At 38.7% G+C, this 24,003-nt stretch overlaps 1 protein-coding gene across 4 annotated transcripts in view; it reads right to left on the reverse strand.

Annotated features, from left to right (window-relative positions):
- Positions 1–24,003, reverse strand: part of LOC149540716 (S-adenosyl-L-methionine-dependent methyltransferases superfamily protein) — a 171,554-nt gene that overhangs the window by 73,311 nt on the left and 74,240 nt on the right. For all 4 annotated transcript variants that reach the window (XR_016356431.1, XM_089801811.1, XM_089801810.1 and 1 more), the window contains exon 4: positions 19,597–19,701. Coding sequence is in view for 3 of the 4 variants with exons in the window: in XM_089801811.1 (XP_089657937.1) it covers positions 19,597–19,701 (105 nt within the window). In the remaining variant the exon portion in view is untranslated. The remainder of the gene's footprint in view (positions 1–19,596; positions 19,702–24,003) is intronic.

Raw genomic sequence — 24,003 nt, forward strand, 5'->3', positions numbered from 1 at the left:
AAACAATTCATTTCCTAGGGTATCACATTTTGGAGGATTGAATTTTCTAAGATCAGATATGAATTTGAAGGGGCCTGATTATTGGTAAAAGGTAGACTTAAGGTAAGATTTTAGCTCATTTTTAGAGGTGAAGATTGGTTTTAAAGGCGGATTTTATTCTTTGTTCTTGCTTGGTTCGTTTCCCTTATCTTCTTCTTGCATTGCTCATCCACCACTTCATCATTTTCATTGATAGGCTGAAGTTGGGAGATATAAGTGTAGATTTCATGATAGGATATTTGGAGAGACAGAAATAAGCTAGACCACCCAAAGATTGAAGTTGGTAGATATAAGTGTAGTCCATTCTAAGGTAATGTAGATGCAGAAATAAGTGGTAGTTCCACCCCTAGGATTGTAGTTTGGAAATTGATTAGTGTAGATAAAATTTGGAAAGGGAGAAATAAAATAGATTCCATTGATAGAAAGAAGTTTGGAGATGATAAGTGTAGTTCATATCATTTAGAACGAAGGGACAAAAATAAGTGTTTAGGATGGTGGATGTTAGTACAAGCAAGAACCCAAAGGGAATGAATACCAAAAAAGACAAGGAAGACATGATACCTAAGACACCTTCTCAAAAGTGAGGCAAATAAGTGATACCAATATCGGCACGATGAACATGATACAGTTTAAGGATAGATTGAAGGAAGGACAATCCCCCATGGTGAAGAAGATCTAGAAGAGCGGAATTGTACACGCAACGATTTTCCCTCCTACTTTGTCTTGTCCAGAATTGGCAATGGAGTGTGCATCCTGGTTTGATATTGTTACCAAGTCCATCATTTTTGATGAAGGAAAGAGAGTGTTGGTTAACATCAGCGGGCAAGTGGTCGAAGAAGTGTTTAGTATTTCCTAGCATAAAGGCATGACAGTGGTAATGATGGATCAGGCACCAAGTTATTTCAAGATAATCAGGATGTTTACTTCATTCTAAAGCAAAATTGGTTGGACAAAGGCAAGAAGGGAGTTACCAAGTCATCAAAGCTCACCAAGTCAAATTTCAAATCAGAGTATGGCAACTGTCGTCGGTAGAAATTGTGTATCAGCCGACGGGTCCCTTCGGGAAGGAAATTGTGTATCAGCCGACGGGTCCCTTCGGAAAGAAAATTGTGTATCAGCCGACGGGTCCCTTCGGAAAGGTTCTTGTTATGTAGTGACATGTTGTATGTGGCCGACGGACTCCTTCGGGAAGTTCATCGGAAAGTATTTATAACCCCTTCGAGAAGCATTGTATTCATCAGATCATGGAAGCATAATGTAATGTCTGCCATATGCGAATATAATAAGAAGAGTTCTGTTGTTCGTGTTCATGTTCATTATCTGTGTGCAATTCTTAATTAACCTATGCAGTAAACATTTGGCGCCATTGCCAGACGAACCTAGAACAAAGAAATGATATGAAGATTGATGCCAAATTTGCCAAACAAGGATAGGAACAAGGTAAAAGAAAAAAATGAACTAAGTACAGCAAAAGAAATTTTAATTTTAACACAGCAAGCAGAGTGCAAACAGAGACTTCAGCAGATTGCCAAGGGGCACCGAAGGGGTGAAGAGGCACAGACGGAGGGAGTGCACTCACCTAGTAGGCTGAGGAGTGCCGAGGAATTGCTGGAAGAAACTCGACAACGCTTGAATTTGGTGGAAGAAACAAGGGAAGAATTCCTTAACCTGTATACGCCGAGGGGAGAGTGTCCGAACGGAAAGGAAGCAACTCACACGGCTCAGAGTGCCGAGGGAGCATGAGCGTGGAGGGATCTCTTCGTTCCCGATACACTAGACGAACGGATACAGGCGGAAAATAGAACATCACTTGAAGACTTTTCACCAGACAACGCAATTGTCGGGAACAAGATTGTTATACAAAACAGCGCGGAAGACCAGAACAGTGCGGGAGTTCAGAACAGTGCAGGAGTCCAGAATAGTGCGGGAGCTCAGAACAGCGCGGGTACACAAGTACCTCAGAATCGAAGACAAGTAACGATGGCTAGCCCTAAAGAAAAGTTACCCAAGTTTCACGGTGATGGTTCAGCAGACCCTATCAGACATTGTAAAACACGTGAAACCATATGGACGGCAAATGGTGTGATGGATGAGGATGATTGGGTAAGACAATTTCCAGCGGCCCTACAACGTGTGGCGATAGACTGGATTTCTGACACTAGTCCTCAGAAACTTAATACATGGGAGAATGTTAAAAAAGAATTTATAGCAGAATTCAGATTACTCTGAGATGATAATGAAATAGTGGTAGAAATCTACAGCACCAAACAAGGAAAGAATGAGACAGTCCGAACCTATGCCAGGCGACTGAAAGAATTGATCAGAAAGATGGAGAGTCAACCAGCGGATGGGTTGAAAAAACGGTGTTTCGTGGAGGGGCTACGGTCGGCTCTTAAAAAGAAAATGAAGATTGTACCACCGTCATCGTACACCAATTCGCATACTCGTGCTATGGATTTGGAAAGTGAACAGAAGATGAGTAAGAAGAAAAAGCATAAGTCCTCTGATTCGAATGATTCATCCTCGGAGAGCAGCAGTAGCGATGAGGAATCAAACAAGAAGGTAAAAGCACTAAAGAAAGACATGCTTTGGATGATGAAAGAAATCAAAATTTTGAAAAAGAATCCGGATACAATAAAAGGAGAACTATGGTGCACAAATTGCAAGGAGGACGGCCATACGAAGGGTTCATGCTCGAAGAAGCAGTTTTGTGACATCTGCCAAGTGGCGGGGCATTCCCTGAAAGAGTGCCTGTTTAACTTGAAAACAAAAGGACACCAGCAGGTGTTACTAACGCAGGAAGCGTCGAACAATAGCAACAACACGGGCAATGATGCAACTTCAAGTGGATATCGAAATAATAGATGTGGAATGGGTGGAAACAATAACAATAACAATGGAAGCCGAAATAGAATACAATATGATGTGAGTGGACGGCCGATGATACAGTGTCGAGCATGTAATCTTTGGGGTCACTTCACGAGGAACTCTTCTACAAAGGAGGCGTCGCAACTACTGTGCAGATGGTGTGGTCCAGGGGACCATGAAGATTCAAAATGTTCGAAACAAAGTGTAAATTTATTAAGTATTGAAACAAGTAATGAGAAAGTATTGGCGATCAAGCAGGAGCAGGCGAGGAAGGCAAAATATCCGAATGCGGAAGAAGAAAAGGAGAGGTTACAGAAAGCCTGAGTAGAGATAGAAAAGCAGATGATAGCAGAAAAGTCACAAGTAAAAGACACTACTGTAACTCCGAAAAGAAACTTGGTGAAACAAAGCATGGTGAAACAGATAATCCAAACGGAAGTGTCAATTAAATTAAATGATCTTCTTCTCACCATGCCACAGTTACGTACGGCTATCATAAATATGACACCGTCCCCGAGAGTGACAAAGGAAGTAAAGGATAGTAAGGAAACAGCCACGGCATCAGCAACAGATCCGATGTTACTAGCACTTACGACAGGTAGACATCCAGCAGTGGTGGAGATGGGCATTCTGGGTATAGTGCTAACAGATACAATAGTAGACGGAGGATTGGGAGTGAATGTGATGCTGGAAGATATTTGGAAACAACTTGGACAACCAACACTATGGCCACCCACCTTTCAGTTACTTACAGCAAATCAACATGGGATAAAACCCTTGGGCACTCTAATGGCGCAGCCGGTAACAATTGGGACACAACCATTTTTATTGGATTTTGTAGTTATTCCATTAAAGAGAAGAGGGTACGATGCCATCCTAGGACGGGGGTGGCTGGTGCAAGCTAAGGTAAAGCATGATTGGAAAAGGAACACCCTGTCAATGGAGAAGGGAGGTAGGAGATTTATAATCGATTTGCATACACAGATGGTAGGAGAAGAAGCCGCGTCGTCGGACTCAGAAGGTGGTGGCGAGAGTGATGACGAAGGGAAAAAGAGGATGGAACCAGATGATGAAGGGGTGCTGAGAGTAGGAGGGTCAACTGATGACGACCTAGACTCAGTAAACGGATTGCTACATTGGCAAATGGAGGATTATGAGGTCTTTCCAAGCTGCAATATTTTGAGTATCGAGGAAGGAAAAGAAGGCCATGAGTTTCCGAAGGAGTACAGTGAACTGAAGGAGGGAGAAGCGCAGGTGGATGAAACACCTGCCCATACATTCAGTAAAGATAAACCAATAAAGTATGAAGAGCCGACAGTGAAAGCAATGAACTTGGGTGATGAGGAAAATCCGAAGAACATTTTTTTAGGAGACGATTGGAACCCAGTATTAAAGGCAGCAGCATTCAGAATATTTATGGAGTACAAGGATGTTTTTGCTTGGACGTATAAGGACTTAAAAGGAGTACCACCAGAGCTATGTGTCCATCGGACCCCGCAGGGGCGCTACCCCAAGACCCCGCAGGGGCGCTGCCCCTCGACCCCTCCGGGGGCGTTGCCCCCTGGACCCCCAGTCGTTGCGGATATCAGTCGTGGGAGTCGGACCAGTGGAGAAGACCTGGAGTTGCTGCAGGCATGGAGTGTCTGTCTACCAGAGGCACTGAGAGTAGGTGTTGGCCGTGAGGCTGTCTTGGTGGATGAGTAGAGAGCTCGGGAGGAGCTGATCATCTAGTTGGAGGCAGTACAGCGACACTTGGCTCAGGGTACCGAAGAGTTGGAAGCAGAGAAAGCAGCACAGGTGGCTAACAAGGTCAGCTTGAGGAGTCAGTATTGTGTTAGCAAAGGCTATAGATGCAACGGGATGAATGTGAAAGTGATGTGACAGATCAATATTGTTGTATTAGTTGTTTGAGTTTTGTTCTGTAGTCGTCAAGAGACGACTTTTCTTTTTGAGGGGGATGATGTCGTTGGTAGAAATTGCATATCAGCCGACGAGTCCCTTCAGGAAGGAAATTGTGTATTAGCCGACGGGTCCCTTTGGAAAGGAAATTGTGTATCAGCCAACGGGTCCCTTCGGAAAGGTTCTTGTTATGTAGCCGATGGGTCCCTTCGGAAAGATTTTTGTTATGTAGCGACATGTTGTATGTGGCCGACGGACTCCTTCGGGAAGTTCTTCGGAAAGTATTTATAACCCTTTCGGGAAGCATTGTATTCATCAGATCATGGAAGCATAATGTAATGTCTGCCATATGCGAATATAATAAGAAGAGTTCTGTTGTTCGTGTTCATGTTCATTATCTGTGTGCAATTCTTAATTAACCTATGCGGTAAACAGCAACCTTATTGTGCTTCTTAGCCGAATCATGGGCATGGCTCAAGGAATGCAATTCGAGAATTGCATGTACTATTTTATTGATGAAATTGAAAATGGAAAGAGAAAATTTGATTGGGCTAGAATTAGAAGTGAAAATTTAGAGTTGCAACTTAGGACGGTGCAAAATCAAAAGCAATTCTACATGGGATCCTACCTTTTCTATTTGATTGCAAGACTATATGAAAAGCCTAGACTTAAGCCCTTAGGAGTGATTGCCAATGGGCCGGGACAATGTTTGGTGCATGAGTGCTATCCACAACTTCATTTGCACAACACCAAAGATTATAAAATGTTTTAAGATGCCTTTGTCTTGAAACGATAAGGATATTACAAGGGACACCCGCTAGGAGGCTCTCATCAGAAGCGGAAGCAAAAGTTAAGAAGTATGGGAGTTGGTTCATCAAATTTTTACAATTCACATATATTAGAGTGGGAGGAAGTACAGTTTGTCCCAAGAGACTTCCAAGGTACCCACCCGACAAGATACTTTTGATGGAGTTGACTAGGCAACTTAAGCATTACGACAAGATGATGAAACTTAAAGGTGAGACAAGGATTACCTTCTCATTTGCAATAGGCAATGATACTTGCCCCAATCATGTTGCCTTTGCAGTTGCGGAGGAGTTAGAGCGGTATCATCTAGGATGCTATAGAGCAAAACAAAGATTTGGTCCTAATGGTCTTAACAAGGCATCTCAGGCAAACACATTCAAACATACTTCTATTATAGAAGATTTTTGGGACAATGCACAGGATGACTTTCATGTGACAAAGCTAGCTTTCTCAAGGTTTTTAGTGGGCATAATGAGGGCAATCAAATGGAGAGGTCTTAATATTCCCAATTAGCTAGAAGATGATGAAAATGTGCTAAGGGAAGATTATGATACAGTGGATGGAACTGAATTGGGTCCAGTGGATTGGGATGATCATCAGGATCCTTCCCTAGAGGCAGTTACAAGGACAGTTGATCTACACACTGAGTCATGGTACAATGAGAAGTTAAGGCAATTATAAAGTTGAAAGGTACGCCTTATGAGAAGATGAAATCGAAGAAAGAGGATCCAACAGAGTCAGTCGAACAGAAAGGTCGGGGCAGTAGCCAACAACAAAGAGCAGTTAAGAGCAAAAAGAGAAATTTGGAGGTTGAGAAAAGTAAAGAACATTAGGAGCCTCCAGCAAAAAGACAGAGTGAAGCACCGTCAAGGGAGAACATAATTGAGGCCAGGAGCCAAAGGGTTAATACAAGTGGACAAAGGGTCTCGGTAGAGGTGAGCTCTGATTTGGAATCAAGTGGTTACAGCGATAGTACCGAATACTCTCCTCTCTCGGAGAACCAACATGGAGATGATATGACAGTCACTAGCAAAGAAGAGGATAGGCTAGTTGATATTGAGGAAGTAAGCCATGCGCCTAAGGGTGTTGGTGATGCTTTGCTAGTCGAACCGAATCCAAATTTGGGGAGATGCACTACACCACTATGGTTAAGGCAAATGCTTATGCCAAGAGGCGAGTTGGTGACTGTCCGAACAGTTGAAGATTTTCAAGGGTTAGTGGAAAAGGAAAATAGCAAGAAACAAGGACAAATTGCAAAACGGTGGCAAAGGTAATCAAGAGAGATGATGAGGGCCACCGAAAAGTTCAAATTGCTATACTAAAGGTTAGCAAGGCAGTGGATGAGATTGTAGCCCAGGAGTATGAGATAGTAGAGCATAACTTGGAAAGAATTACGGATGACATGGAATGTGAGGAGATCCAAGAAGGCATGGTTTCAATTAGAGAAAGGTTGGGGAAGGCAAATGAGAGGATCGTAAAGTTGGAGGCCAAAAACAAGTATTGGAGAGATTGCCAACCTATCCAACAATTGCATTAGGCATCCCTCCCACAAAACAATGGGAGAAACATAGAAGAGATATCAGCTCAGCTACACGAAATCAAAGTGGATCAATGATATAATTCAAGATGGGCAAAATTTCTTGCATTCATTTATCTCGACATTCAGGTCATTGGTGGCTATTAGAGACAAATTCAAAACATTTGAAAGAGTGTGGAAGGATTCCCTTCCAGTCAAGGACTTAGCCATTCCCAGGCTATGGGCAGTTATTGGGCTACCGAAGAGATATTTAGAGAGAACCAAGTTGGTGGATGAAGGAGAAATCAGTACAGTGGAGTCTTGGTATGTTGCCCTGACCATCAAATTGAAGACACTTGAAGAGATATGGAATGAGATTGCACAACACAGCCCAGGCATCGACACTTCCATTTCAACCATGATGGGCGATGTTGGGGTTATACTTGATTTTGAAGATATCAAAGAGGAGAGCGTCAGTGAGACAAAGTTTAGGTCGAGATTGGATGAGTTGGGGAAGGTTTCCATTAGGAAGAAGCGTTTGGCCACCCTTGCCTCCCTCAGTGCCTTTATCGAATATGCGAAAGAATATGAGAAGGATCATGAGAAGACACTGCAAGCAGCAAGTAACATGATGAATTCAGCTAAGCTCAAGATGAAGCACACGCCTTGCCCTCCCATGAAGGAAGTCAACGGCAGGCTAGCCAAGTTCATTGCCTTGGCTAAGAAGATAAAAGAAAAGGGTAGAATTCTATTAGAAGATCATTTGACGTAAGCTCAAGTGGAAAATTCTCCTTTCTTCTTGGGTAGGATAGGTGTCTGATTCTGACTGGATAGCATTTTGGTGCCTTCTTGTTGTTTGCCACTTTTTCTTTTTTTCATTGGTCCATTGATAAGTTGGCATCTTCTCATTGGCCGATGGGTTGGCAACCCTAGATAGGGATTCTGGAATTTGATATGGATCGTTGATTTTGCCTCTTAATCTCTACCGTTGGTCGTAATTTTGGCCCCTATATAAGGCCACTTGCTCTCATTTGTAAAGGGTTGAAGAAAATTGTTGCTTATATGATACCAAAATTGCTTCTTTATCATTGTTGTGTCTTGCATGGTGATTAAGAACACTTGGTGTTATTGCATGGTTTCTACTTCCAATGGTTGAAGAAAGTTGTTGCTTAAAATAATACCAAAATTGCTTCTTTATCATTGTTGTGTCTTGCATGGTGATTAAGAACACTTGATGTTATTGCATGGTTTCTACTTCCAATAGTTAGAGTTAAATTCCATTGAAGTTGTTAAAGTAGATTTTATTTCAAGAAAGTTGTTAAGCAAGAGTAAGAATAGATGGATAGTTGCATGGTGATATTAGTGGATGTTTGATAGGGATCTATAAACTAGGCCACTAGCGTCGTAGTGGCTTGTTAGGAAGCCTTGCATGGTAATCTAGTCTTTTTCCCTTGAATCATCACATCTATGGAGGTAGAGCCACTGGTAAGCTTTCATCAAATTTGATCCCCGTCCATTTGCTAATCTTTCCATTCAAAGGAGTAGAAAGCAGCAAGTAGTGTAGCAGTTGGAATTCATTCTTGAAACAAGTTAGAAAATTAGAGCATTATTGGTGGACGTACTCTCCATCATCACCATCAACATCATTTGATGCTAGTATACATTGCAAAGCTAGATTTCATCATCATCACAGCAAAAGTTTGACATCCTTGAAAGAACAACGTAAGCCCGCCTACATGATTAACCAACAAATCACATTAATATAACTGAGTTAGTATTCACAGGTGTAAGGAACGTTAGAGTTTTTCTCATGTTCTTCATGAGTATTTACCTTTGAAGAGAGGGTTGAATGTTTGGTATTCTATATCAAGTATTCAATTGCTATATGTTATGTAATGGTACTAAACTGACATCAACAACACCTAAGTATGAAATGCTTTGCACTACTCTTAAACTGATAAAAAATACTTTAATTAGAGAAGCTAACTACACCAATGAAAAGAGTGTGGGCTATAGAAGGATACAATATTATGATGGAAGGTTGGATGGATGCTAGAAATTGTCCGCTGCTTAATATCATCCAAACATGCAACAAAATTCCTTTCTTCTTTAAGCTAGTAGATTGTTCAAGGACAAAAACTATGTTTAATCACAGCCAGCCATGTGACACTATTGAGGAGGTTTTACAAATGTTGCCCCATATTTTTAAGGCAAAAGACATGTTGGTGAAAAAAATAGCTTATATTTTGGACACCATGTTGTATGCAGTTGTTAAAAAGTCTACTCAAAGATAGTGGCAAGTTCTAGTGGATTTCAGATCTCAAAGAGAAGAACAGAAATACTGATATGTATATGTAACCATCACCATCCACAAGACAATCATCAAAAATTTAGAGGGATGGAACTTCTCAAACACGCTGATAAACAGTTTGCATCTTTTTTTATTCTTCTTGACCATCTTTGCCAGGTCAAAGGAGTTTTGTGTTCCACAGTAGTTAGTGATGTATGTGTAGCTTGAAGACAATCTACATCAATTACTGCAGCTGAGGTAAGAGATGTGGTCCGTTATGACCATTTTTGGGCTGATTTTAGAATTGGTGCAGACTTTACTAGGCCCATATGTGAGGTAATCAAATTTGCATATTTAAACAGTTTATATTTAGGAGAAATTTAGGAGGAATTCATGTGTGAAAGAGTCACGAAAGTAACAAATACAAAATATATTTTTCAATATCCTTTTATAGAAAAAAAATTACAAGGAAGATCAAACAAACATAATGCACCCCTTCATCATGATGCATGTGCCTTAAATGGTATACCATGCAAGATAAAAATAAGAGAGCTCCACATGAGGATAGAGAGGTAATCAAGGGAATTTAGGCTGCAGTAAAAAAGGACTATGGCCGAGGTGAGGATGCTTCAATTATCAGGAGTCAAAAGAATATGTTTCACATGGGCATGCTGATTTATGAGATAAAAGATATATAAGCTGCTAAATATTCACTGCTGTAACATGTAATAGTACTTATTTTAATTTATGTGTTTTAAGTTACCTTCTCAATGAATATGTATATAATATTAGAGACATGTCTCTTTAACTCTCATTAGTTATTACAAATAATATTTTCTTTATGATTAAAATATGTGATAATAATTGATATCTATATACACACACACTTTATTATCAATAATACTAATAGTCTGTGATACTAATAGTGTGTGTGTGTGTGTGTGTGTGTGTGTGTGTACACACACACAGAGTTTATTATCAATAATACTAACGCTCTGTGATAATAATAGTGTACAACAGATATCAAAAGTTTAAGGACGATATGCCATTCAAACATTTGATTTCATCAATTGGAATCATCCAATCAAGGCTGCAATCATTAACACTCCCTCTTACCTAGGGAGGATGATTTCTATCCAAATAAAACAACATGGTGTATAACTGTTACCTCATGGTAACACCAGGCGTATGATATACCCAAGAATATTAACCATGTGATATTCACCATACTCATATCTTTTCTTGGTATGCGCATTGACGTCAAGTCACATAATGTCTACCAAAGAAGGTAGACCCATTGCTTAGAAATTACCTTATGATATCATCAAAAGAATGATCCAGCCATGAATATCAACCATACGATATTCACCAAACTTAATATCTTCCTTGGTATGTGCACTGGCATCATGTCTCGTGATGCCTACCAACAAAAATATTTGCGCATAGTGTCTCCATATACTAAGCCTTATAGTATACACCATGCTATATCTTATGATATCATCAAAAGTATGGTCCAGCCATGAATATCAACCATAAGATATTCACCAAACTTATATCTTCCTTGGTATGTCCCGTGATGCCTACCAACAAAAAAATATTTGCACATGGTGTCTCCATATACTAAGCCTCATAGTATACACCATGCTATATCTCTATAACTACTAACTATATTACATCAGATATGCACTATCATGATCTCCAAGGACATCCACCAAATGATATCTAGCATGATAACAGGTTAAACTATTGTTAAGCTCATTACCTTACACTAGTGACCACAAGTAAACTTATTGAAAGATCGTCACCTCTCAAAAAGTTTTCACGAGATTGTGTAATAACTCACATGAGATCCACTATTAACCACATTAGAGGGTGGGTCCGCCATGAATCATATGAGGGTCGATCCACCCTGAAAATTCCCAGATGGTGGAACAAGGGTTTTCACCTCAAACTTTTCTCTCACAAGGATGCATTTAAGAGACATCCCAAGAAATCACTATGTTAAGTTTCCCTCTCAATAAGGGGTTTGGTCCATAACTCCACTTCAACAATGTGCAAACTTCACTTTGGCTGAAGGCTTTGGAGAAAATATCAATAGTCAAATCTTAACTGATAATGTACTATGAATAAATAGCATTCTAGGCATTCATCTACGGTTTTAGGCATTCGCATATAGGCCTTTCAGTCTAAACACATATATCACAGTCCTCTGACTGCAATAGTTTCCTGAGCACTAGAGAATCCATCCCAACATGGTCTACTCCCTCTAAATAAATATGACCAAGATCTCAAAGGTCAATTGAGGAATAATTTGATTCATTGTAACATGAGTGAATGTACTAAACTGTGGATTTATCTTCAGGCTTAGCAACATCAGACATTAAAGATAACCTGGTTTCTTTTCTGAAGCTTATGCATCAACCTTCTGACTTCTTCGTCCAAGGTTTCCTTTAGTGAAATGTCAAACTCCTTGTTATAGAAGGGTACTTATATTTCCAATCATAGAATATATCTTGCTCTAATGACCTCACTTTATCTAGTATGATCTTCAGATAACTAATGAATATTAGATCCAAAACCACTTTGGAGCTACTGTCATGAGATTGAGTATTGCACAATATTTAAAAGCATGCCTAATGTATCATTCTTCATTTCTTGCAAGAACATCCCTAGAGACAAAGGAAAAGATCAAGGAAAATTGCTCTTATAGTACATATACAAATAAGAGACTACATTGAGTAGATGAATGTAATACTCGAGGATTAGAAAAAGGTACTTATCTAATTGATAGAAAATGTTAGACTCCCTCTAAAACAAATGTCAACCTTTTGACCTCCCTGTTCAATGTTTCTTCTAATGAAATGTCAAACTCCCTCTGAATCTACTATTAACATTCTGACCTCCTCATCCAAGGTTGTCTCTAGTAAGTTGTCAAACCCCCCTTGAATCTGATATCATCCAAGGTTGCCTCTCATTAACTGTTAGACTCCCTCTTATTATTAATTCTTCCTCTTTGAAGAGCTGATCTAGATATGTGCCACCAAACGAATAAGTTGTGTCTTCATTTTTTCATCACACGTGGCTTTCACACAAGATGCATCAATCTCCTATGTCAAATGCTCCTCAAACCAACAAATATCCATCTATCCACTACCAAAATATACACAAAAGACCTTCTAACCCGCTTTGTCATATGAATCATAGTTGTATTTACTTAAGCCATCTTTGTGCTTTAAGTTGACAATGGTTAAATGTCGAACCCCACATGCATATTTCTTGGCAGGTGAGGGAATCAACATTAAACACCTAAACGACATATGGAGAAAAAATAGAGAAACATCCCCACCACACAGAAACTATCTATGTCATCGATCAAGTTTAGGGTTGAGGAATTCATTCCTGTTCTTTCTTTGAAAACTCAAATTCATTCATCTTCTCGAATGAAAGCATCCTTTATATATGAAATGTCTTTCACTGAAGTAGAACCTCTTCACATAAGTCACAACACTTAACAACCAAATCTCATTGTGTAATCTCTTCTCTTAAATCTGATTGCAACCTTTTATAAAACATTAATATTTCTTTAATTTATATGAAATAATTTATTTAAATTCTTGCAGTCTTCTTGCTCCTACCTCATGAACCAGTGGTTCGATGAGGACTGCAAGTCCTTTCATCACTCAGCTCTCTCCAACCCTTCTCCCTCTTCCACTCATCTGAGGCTTGCTTATCGTCACTTTCTTCGTCACAAGAAGTGGAATTTTTCCCTTCTATTATGTCAATCCCTCTATGACTCTCTTTTGTTGTCCCCAAACTTATTTTGGCGCACCATGTTCCCTCATCATCCCCCTCTGCCCTCCACTCTCAACCATAGCTCCCTCGCTTCCCACACCTCCACTCTCTACAACATCCCCGACCAACACCCTCTTCATCTCACTTCCCCTCCCCGTTGCCACCTCTTCTCTTAATCCACCATCAATTAGCTATTTCGATTCATGAACAGCAGCAGGATGTCAAACGAGGAAGGGTCTTAGGACAAGTTTTATAGCTTGGCATTTCAGTTTTGGGCTCTTCCATCACAGCGCTTTGCAACAAGGTGGTTTGCACTGGCTTTCCAGACTCGTGGTCACAACACATTATCTACCCGATCCACAAGTAAGGGTCAGTCTCAAACCCCAGCTATTACAAGACCATTATGGTTGGGCACACATTTGCCAAACTCTATGCTACTATGTTGAACAGTATCTTATCCAGAGAGCTTGACCAAAAACTTCTCGAGCTAGGAGGCAGGTTGGCTTTTGCACAGACCATCAGACTATCGATCACATTTTGGCTTTACGAGCCATTATTGAGGAGGCCAATCACCACTCCATGAAAGTCTATTGCTACTTTGTAGAATTTTACAAAGCCTTTGACTCTATTCCTCGGGTAGCCCTCTTTCAAATGCTTAGGACCATCGAGATTTCGAAGATTCTCTTGATGGCTATTATGAGATTATATGAGAGTGCTACTGGCAAATTCAAAACCCCTAAGGGATTTTCGGATCCTATCTAGAGTACCATCGAGGTGAAGCAAGGCTTCCCTCTCTCCCCCATTCTCTTTGGCATCTACATTGATGAGCTTGAGCCCTTCCTCCGTGATTTCTCGCTCCCTAGCAATGGTTGTTATCTCCGTCAAGTCTTGATCTCGTTTCTTTTATTTGCCAACAATATGGTTCTTCTAGTTTCTTCCCCAGAAGGGCTTCAAAGACTTCTAGATAGGTTTGCCTCCTTCTATGACTCACGACAATTAGTGGTTAAACTGGGGAAGACTCGGGTTATGGTCTTCAATTGTTTAAAGCCCTCGCATCTCCATTTTCAGTTCCAAGTTAGTGAGATTGAGATCACATCTTCATATACTTATTTGGGGGTCAAGTTCTCTGGGCCTCGCTTTAGTTTGAGACCAGCTATGCAGCCACGGGTTAGTAAAGGGCTCCGCTCCCTTGCTATGCCAAGAGATAGTGTTTCCGCCACCACTTCCAAGACACCATGACCAAGATGTCCCTTATGGACTCTCTAATCAAGTCAACTGTCCTCTATGGCTCTATTGTGTGAGGTCCCTCCCTTTTGGAGTCTAACTGGGCTTCTGTTGAGAGGGTTCAGACTTTCTTTCTTTAGCACATTCTCAGATGTCATTGGTCCACAACCCATAGCATCATCTTGGCAGACTTCAGAGCTCACCCTTTCAGGCTAGGGATTATTTTTATTTGGTTTGGTTTCTTCACTACCTTTGAAGCTTTGCTGACTCAGATGAAGGTCACCACAAATATCCTTACTTAGCTTATTGCTCATCAAAGGGGATTGCAGTGTTCGGTTCCGGTGGCAGGTCCTGTTGCTGTTTCACTCAAGTCTCAGCCCTCCTTGGCTCGATCACTATTACGATGGATCGTGTCCCCCTTCCAGTTCTCGTTGGATGCTCCTTCTCACCTACTTCCATCTTAGCAAGAGCTGAATGGGCATGTTAGACTCAACATTTACAGATAGTATATCTTGACGACTTGGAGCAATCCTCCAAGGGGGCTCTACCTGAGGATGACCTTCTATGTCGAGCACTCCCTTGATATTCGAGATGGGATCACTAGACGCTCTTGGTATCTTACCCATCGGTGCAATCATGCCTTTCGCATTTCCTTGGGGTCCTTTAAGTGGGCTCTCACCGGCTATGCACACAGACAGACCACCATATCAACAGAGACGATAAGATCTTCGGCCTTTGCCCCCTTTGTGAGGTGGAGACTGAGACACATTTTATTTTTTGTTGAGTAGATTTTTGTGCCTATTCAGGGAATGTGGTTTCGTTTCCTCATTCTTCACTTACATCAACCAACGGTGTCTGGTGCTTTATCTTCAGGAGACCTTGCAGCTTTGAGACTCTATTCTTTACTTCAATTCCCATCAAGACAGACTCTTGAGTAGCTTATCACCTCATTCTTTACTCCCTTTGTCCCCGCCCGAGGGACAAAGCAGTCTCTTTGCACTAATTCGAGTCACACCAGATATTTGAGACCCCATAAAGGTCACATTAAACAATGTTACCCTCCCTCCAGTAGTCTTCATGGATGGCGACCTAGGGCACATCTTCACTCTAGACTGTACCCTTCAGTCTTGGATTACTTCTTGTCTGTGAGGAATACTTAGCACTTGTCTTCTATGTTCTTTTTCTTTCTTCCTTTTTTTGCAGACACTATTTGGTGCTTCCCCCCTACTGGCATTTTGCCCTTTTGCATTGTTTCTAGTCCCTTAGACCCTGGAGGGTTTCTAGTTGGACATTAATAAATTTATCTTATCTTATCTTATTATCTATCAAAAAAAAATCACAACCTTTGCACGAATTTTAAATTGCCAACCTATATGCTACTTCCAATTAGATAACATGTTGCTCCATTAAAAAACAAAAAATCACTAATCATCATCCGTTTGTATTAATTTTCTAGTCTATCATTGACCATGAATCGCTTTCATTATAGCATGTCACTTCCTTTGAGTTATGTGGCACTTCTCTTTGTTGACTTGTCATTCACATTTATTCATTTAATGTGTTTTATATTTTCTTGCTAATTGGTGTGATAGCTCCTCTATAGCTTCTTTGATTTCTTTAGAAGCCAAATCATTGATGATGTCGTGGGGTCATGATTTACTGTCTTCCTATGAAGTTGTCCAAATAAAGACCATTTGTCACTGTACATATATATTCACTGTTCCATAGGTATTTTGTTGCATATATGCATCGAGTCTTTGGACTTATATATTCTATGTTTGTAAAGTAGATGATTGTTGCTAATCGATGAATCAACCACCATTTAATACTATAATCACCAAGATTGAAGATAGTCAATCCACTTATGACTAAAATATACCTAATAAAGTCATGCTTTCCCATGCTTGTGATATTTAGCGTACACCACACATGACTTCTAGCATTTAACGCCACTAGAGTTTATCATTTAACTAGTCCATTCATTATCTGAGGCAATATGAATTGATTACAAAATATTTCATCTTCAAGGTTGTTTCTTCTTTATGAGAATGGTTGTCCTGATAGTCACGATAGTGATGTTTGTCTTGGCATCATGCATAAATATAACCATCTGCTTGTAAGACATAACTAGGAGGTTGATATTAAATGTACACTCTAATACAATCATTTGTTGTTGTGATAGAATTAAATGCTCCGATATCAGATTGTAGAGTGTGGAGGATGAGTATGAACACTACACCACATTTTTGTTGTTAGTGGACACAACACACTCGCTCCTAGGCATATTTGACTCCAACACAATTGGAGACACTTGCAAATGACTGGTTGAAAACAAACTTACAGACATAGATGGTTTAAGGTGACCATAAGGGTCATATTAGGTCAACTTTGACTCAACCAATCTACAAGATTCAATTCAAACACTCTATTCACCAATGTAACTCTGGCTCTGTTAATAGGATTCAACCCAGACAATGTCTATTCACTCGCACATTATCGTCACTAATTTCTTTTACTACTGTTAGCAATGGTTTATGGCTTTCAACATTGCTTCAAGATGTGAATTTGTCAAGAATTTTGGACTGCTCTGATACCATGTTAAAGATTCACTATTATAACATGTAATAGCACTTATTGTATGTGTGATTTATGTAATGTCCCCGTTTTTTTCAAGTCCATGCAGTTGATGGAGTTAGCTCATCATAGCGACCCTTGTGAGCTGACAAGGTGTTTTGGGGGTCTCAGTTGTGGACTTGCTATTTTTAGTAAGTCTATTATTGGCAGTTGCTATTTTTGGTAGTGCAGTGGGTGACTTGGCAATTGGTCGCCACCTACAGTAAATCATGTTAATAACTGCATGAGCTCTTATTTATTCAATAATTATTAAGTTGCATTATTATAATGATATTTATATTATTATAATAATGACATTAAGTGATGTTTCTAAAAAGTATGTTGGAAAGTTTCAAGTGTTGAGCTTTTTAGGAAACTTTGCCCAATAAAAGATTATAAATGAGAGCTCATTTCATTAGGAAAAGCACGCTTGAATATATATTTGTCTTTTGTGCCTTTGTGGCTTTTTCCTGAATTCTGAATTATGAGCCCTTGTTGAGGTATAAGGGCCTCTGAGTTTCTGAAGATTGTTTGGAATCACTGCTGATATATAGTGGTTTCATTGGTTAAATCTCCTATCTGTGATATTCTATGACTGGGAGATTGGATTTATAAGTTCTGCGAAATAATTTAGTGTCTTTCATTACTGTGTTACTGTTTCTTGGAGGACTGTTATTGTGAGATTTTGAGGGTTTATTTTATCTACATATCTGGGCATTGGGAAGCTGGTTAATACTAAAGAATTCAGTCCGGTAGCCTGTGATCTATCCTACAGGGCCTGTAGACAGTAGTACAGACTTATGTTACCTCTTAGGAGGACTGCCATTAAAAATTCAGTGTTGGTATTATTTATCTGGGTGCTATAATCAGGTCGGGGGGGCAGCAAATGACTGTTGTGGGCTGCGATAATTACCAGCATTGGCTACAATAAGAATTTTAGGCCTGTATTACACTCTAGCAGCCGTGTGGGAATATTTGGGAGCCACGTTTCAGCACCAACTTTGCATGCAATTCTACTCACAGCCTTCTACATTGAAGACACAAGTGTATAAGAAGCTAACATGGACAATAAGAGGGCAATTTGGTGAGACGGTCTTTCAAATACATATTGCAATTCAGGTGCCATTTAATAATATGTAATTCTGATTGATGATAATACCAAATAAGGTGCATTGTGGTTTTAATTTCCAGTTACAGTCTGATTTCTCATATTACCATTTTAAATTTCTTGAAGTTACTGATTTATATTTACAAAGGAAAAACAAATACAATAATTAGTAAACTTTGAGGAAATTGCAAAAACAAAAGTTGTGCATCAGCATTCAAACTAGAAGCCAGTTAGGGTTTTTACGTTTTAAGTTACCTTCTCAATGAATATGTAGATAATATTATGAGACATGTCTCCATAGAGATGTCTCTTTAACTCACATTAGTTACTACAAATTATATTTTCTTAAGGTATTATCATGATTAAAATATGTGATAATAATCTATATATATATATATATATACCTATTATCTATATATACACTTTATTATCAATAATACTAATGCTCCATGATAATAATAATAGTGTAGGTTGGGTATCCATTGTACCCTTTCACAATATCATTGCCTCCATAATCCTGAAATCTAGGCCCTTGATTCCCATATCCCCTTGCCTTGAAACTCCTTGGAAATATGCCAACCACCACGTTCTAAATGGGCCACCAATGGTGGTGCTGAGAAAAGTAGAAATAATAACAAAAACTAATGTGAAAATAAAAAAGGCATGGAATATGACCCAATTTAGGAAAAGTGGGCTCACTATCCTTATGACTGACTGACAAATTAGGAAAATGCATAACTTCTACGTCATTACAGAGGACTGAGAAACCGTGATAACAAGAATTTCCTAGAGCAAGTGTTCATGTCAACAATGTTTAAGTCAAGGATACAATGGCATTGATAAATTTACAAACAAAGTCTGTAAAGGGAAAAATCCATAGAAAGGGATGAGGAATAAGCCTCAAGAGATACCAGCATGTCACTCCATAAAAACTTCGTCCAATTGTTACTGCAAATTATGAACTTGCAAAGCTTTGAAAACACTATTTGATTGAAGATAAATAGCCTATAAATAGCCTTTTCAAAAAATTTCTTGAATTGAAGGGGGTTTATAACTTTATTCACATGAAGGTTACATCTACAGTACCAACACTACCAATGGGTAGACCAAGTGGTTAATCCCATGGAGCTTATTCTTAGAAAGGCTGACAAACCAGCCCTCATTCAAAAGTGCATTCTCAGAAAGATACTAACATAAGTGATTATCTCACATTTTAAAGAAATCAAAACATTAACAGTTCTAAAGCTCAGCCTATGTCTTCAATTTTCACAGAAGTGTAAAAAACTGCTGACTTCAGCAAAATTGGCAAAGCCAAATCTCAAGGAAAATACGGAGCCTATTGGCATGTTATTGTTTGTGCGGAATCTTAATGATGATATGTGCAAACCAAAAGGTGTAGACACAAGTCAAAAAATCACAACAAACTTCCAATCACATTACCAGCTGTCCAATATGTGTATCCAAGTACTAGTGAATATGGAACCACTCTAATATCACACACTTTCTTCAAAGATTCAAGTTTATCAGCTGCCACTTCAGATAACCCTGTTTCATAACATAAAAAATATCAGCAGTACCAACAGTAATCTATTAACATTGTTTATTAGAAATAACTCAAATAAGCACAGTTTACAAGATACCAAATATTGAATCTTGGCATTCCAAATGAATGCCACCCTAACCAGATATGCAACTACTTCATTCTGGCCTGATAAACTCTACTGAAACTGGTGGTAGAATGAAAAGATTACTTTTCCAAATACTGCAAATTCATAACCACTTACAGAGACAAAACAAGTACCAAATAAATATTGAAAATGAGAAATGTAAACTGAATGAACAATCCCAAGAAACAAGAGACAGTAAATGTAACCGTTACGGGAAATAAAATTGTTGTAGTTTAAAATCCATTTAGGTCAAAAGTACATACTTATAAACAAAGGTGTCACATCATCATGATCGGAATTAAGCTGGTAATTCAAGGGACAGTGTATGTATGTATATATGTGCATACATATACATGCATGTATATATGTATGTATGTATGTATGTATGTATGTATGTATATATAAGTTACCAGTTCGAATTCAGTTCCAAGTTCGAAGTTTGAGAACTAGTTCGCAAGTTTGTCAAAATTTTGGAAAAGGGTTTGGGTTCATTTGGGTTCATTAGTACACAAACATGTAAAAATTATATATATATCTATGAAGCATGAGTTAAAATTAGAATGTAGCCTACTAGCATAAGCACATTTAAACAACAAAAACACCATAAACTTGTAATCATAGTGATCATACCATCATATAGTTCAAGTAACAAGTCCAACATCAAAGATTCAAAACATTAAAAATAATTCATAGCATCAAATTCAAGTATCATTGTTTCACGTTCATTGTTCAACTAATGGAATAAAAATCTATTAATATTCTAAGTTCTTCGATCTTCGTCTCCTTCCTCATATTCATCTTCTTCGTCTTCTTCTTCTTCTTCTTCTCCGGCATTAGTTGAGCTAAGGCCAATGGGATCCACAGCAGCAGCAGCAACAATGATATTGGCATCAAAGTCATCAAAATCATCTAGTGTAAGCCGAGCAGTGGAAGCATCCAAGTCTGCAACCTCTGCACCTACATCCCACTTCTTTGCCTCCCCTTTGTGTGAAAGAAGATGCAAGTTGTAATGCACAAAAACCACGCTCTCTACATTTTTTGATTGCAACCTATTGTGCTTCACCGAGTGGATGAAAGAATAGGTGCTCTAATTTCTTTCTGATGCAAAAGAACTAGCAACCTATGAAGACAACCCACAGTAAAAAACTTAAAAAGAATTAATTTAATCTTATTGAAAAATTAAAATTACATTTTAGTCATGATTCTTTTGAAGATGAGCTAATTTTTTTTTAAATAAAACTTACTTGTGATATAACTTTGATTACAAGGGGCTGCAATGTTTGGAATCTTTGGCCATGGAGGTACCACCAACTATAAGCATCATTTTGAATTGATGATGAAGAGCATTGTTACTTAGACCTCTAGCATTCACAAAATCTATGAACTCATCTGTGATTACATCTCTTGTATCATCATCAAGAAAGAGTCTTATAAATGTTGCTTGGTACCCATCAGACACTTCTATATCTCTATAGGGTAGCAACCCCTTCCTGGTGGATCACAATATTGAGAGCTATGGTATTTGGCCGTCAAGGCATAGGCAAGCAAATGTAGTAGAGTGGGAAACCTTGTTGAGTTGTTGGCAACACAAGTTTAGTTTAGGTGAGTCAAAGAGTTTTAATTTGAATCAAGTTCTTATTGTAAATGTCTTTGAGTTAGGTGTCTATAAGTTTCGGTTAGAATTTAAGTTAATGTGTGTGTTGTCAATCATGAAGTAGTTTGTTGTCAATCTAATTAGCAATCATTTAGGAATGTTGTTGGGTCAAGCTATTGTATAAATTTGCATCTATTATTCAATAAAATCAAGTTGGAAGTTCTTTCTTTCTCCGTTGTGTTTTTGTTCTATTTTTCAATACGGGTCCAGTTCGAACTCTAGTTTGGGCAGGGTGTTGTTTTTTGACTGTGGGTTCAAAACAAGTTTGAACCCGGGAGGACCAAGATGGGAAAATTGAACCAAGTTCGAACCCACCTGTTTGTTGGGCCCTGCAGATGGTGAAAATCAGATTTTTTTTGCAAAATTTAATAATATTTTGCTGTCCACAACCCGTAAAGGTTGTTATGAATTGCTTTTGGTGGCCTCTCATTGTCATTTTATATTTCCAAATAGGTTATTTTTCTTAAGGAGGAGCACATAAATGGTTGAGCAAGAATCGAGTTGTGCAAGGAGTTTGGAGATTGATTTGTGGGTGTTCTTCAAGTGTTTGTGCCTCATTCCTACACATTTGCAAGCTTAAAATGGCTGGAAAAGTTAAGTTCTTGTTCCATTGCTTTTGTTTATGTTCTGGTTTTTTTATTTTTCCATTTCTCTTTCATTCTTCATAAGATCTTTCAATTTTCTAGTTTCTTGCATATAAATTATAAAATGAACATGTACCTAATTTCTTGCCATAGGAAAAGGAACCGGAATGGTATTTCCTTCTTCATCAGTAGGCAATACTGAACAAAAAATAAAACCCTACTTTGATTCTCCTCTATAGAAGTATATAGATATTAAAAAAACCAAATGAAATCGTGTTAAATTATATTGGAGAGCATGAGGCAGCAAAAGAGAGAGGGCGTAGGGCAACCAAACTCAGTAGCAAAAGAAGTAAGAAAAGAGAAAAAGGAATGTAACACCCCTAGATGTTATTGTACAAGACCACCTCTTTTTTAGTACTGCAACGGGCACTCAAACTGAATCTGTACCACTTGCACACAATAGAAACAAACCACTAGAAACCTTTTCAAAACAAGAGTTAGGAAATTGTTGACATTAAGGTGGGAAGATGCATGTATGCAAATTAGTCATTTTTCAATGTTTGTTCTCCATTTTGGAAGGACATGTTGATGGGTGCCAATGAAGCTCCAAGAGGGTATTGTGGCCCTAGGTTTGACAAAGTACGCACCACCTTGTTGGATCAAGAGGTCCAACTGATTGAAGATAAATTGAAGCCCATAAAGGACTTATGGGTTGAGACAGAGATGACAATTATTTCAGATGGGTGGAAGGATTCCAGAAACCATCCCTTGATCAATGTCCTTGCGGTGTCCCCTAAAGGGGCAATGTTTTTGAAAGCAGTGGATTGCGAGGGCCAAGTAAAAGATGGATCATTTATTGCTAATATCCTAATTGAGACCACTGAATCTATGCCATCATATATCTCTCCAAGGCAAGGCCTATCCATGTCAATGTGCCTAAGCATGCTCATAATGGGTTCGAACTTGTGTTGCCAACAACTCAACAAGGTTTGCCACATGTGCAACAATTATTTGTTGACTATTATTGGAACATTAACTCCAACACCCCCACTTAATGTGACAACTAAAGGAACATTATGTAGAAGTTATACTTTGAAAATAGGTCATAGAGGAGTAAGACTTTCTCATAGTTATGCAGCTATCATCCAACTTCGAAACACCACTAGACAAACCATCTCCAAATTTGTTTAGATGATTTCTCTAAATCAACATGATGTAGTTCTGAATCTAAAAGAGCACGACCAATAATAGACTTAGCTTTCTCATCTCTACTTTCCCAATCAATATTCTTTTTAGCATCTGTTGGTACTATTTCAGTGTCATTAACTATACCCCACAAACTTTTATTCATCAGTTGCATCTACATTTTCACTTTCCATGTATTAAAATTTTCACCATTAGATTCTTCTAGAGGCATATACATTTTCAGAATATCTAAAATAAAAATATGAAGATACCTTCCAATGTTGCACAACAACAAAATCTGTAGTAGCATGAGACATAAATTCTCACAGCAGCAACTTCTTTTGAAATGGAGATGGCTCTGATACCGTATTGAAAAATAGAACGGTAGAAACAAAATGTAGAAAGAAAGAACTTCCAGCTTGATTTTATTGAATAATAGATGCAAATTTATACAATAGCTTAACCCAACAACATTCCTAAATGACTACTAATTAGATTGACAACAAACTACTTTATGATTGACAACACACACATAAACTTGACAGCTAACAGAAACTTATGGAAACCTAACTCAAACACATCTACAATAAGAACTTGATTCAAACTAAAACTCTTTGACTCACACCTAAACTAAACGTGTGTTGCCAGCAACTCAACAAGGTTTGCCACATGTGCAACAATTATTTATTGACTATTGTTGGAACATTAACTCCAACAAACCGAACTTTGAGCCAATTTGAATCTCTGCTAGTCCAAG

Source organism: Cupressus sempervirens, chromosome 9 (genome assembly GCF_028749045.1).
Source record: "Cupressus sempervirens isolate cs-2001-9-10 chromosome 9, ASM2874904v1, whole genome shotgun sequence".
Taxonomy (NCBI): Eukaryota; Viridiplantae; Streptophyta; class Pinopsida; order Cupressales; family Cupressaceae; genus Cupressus; species Cupressus sempervirens.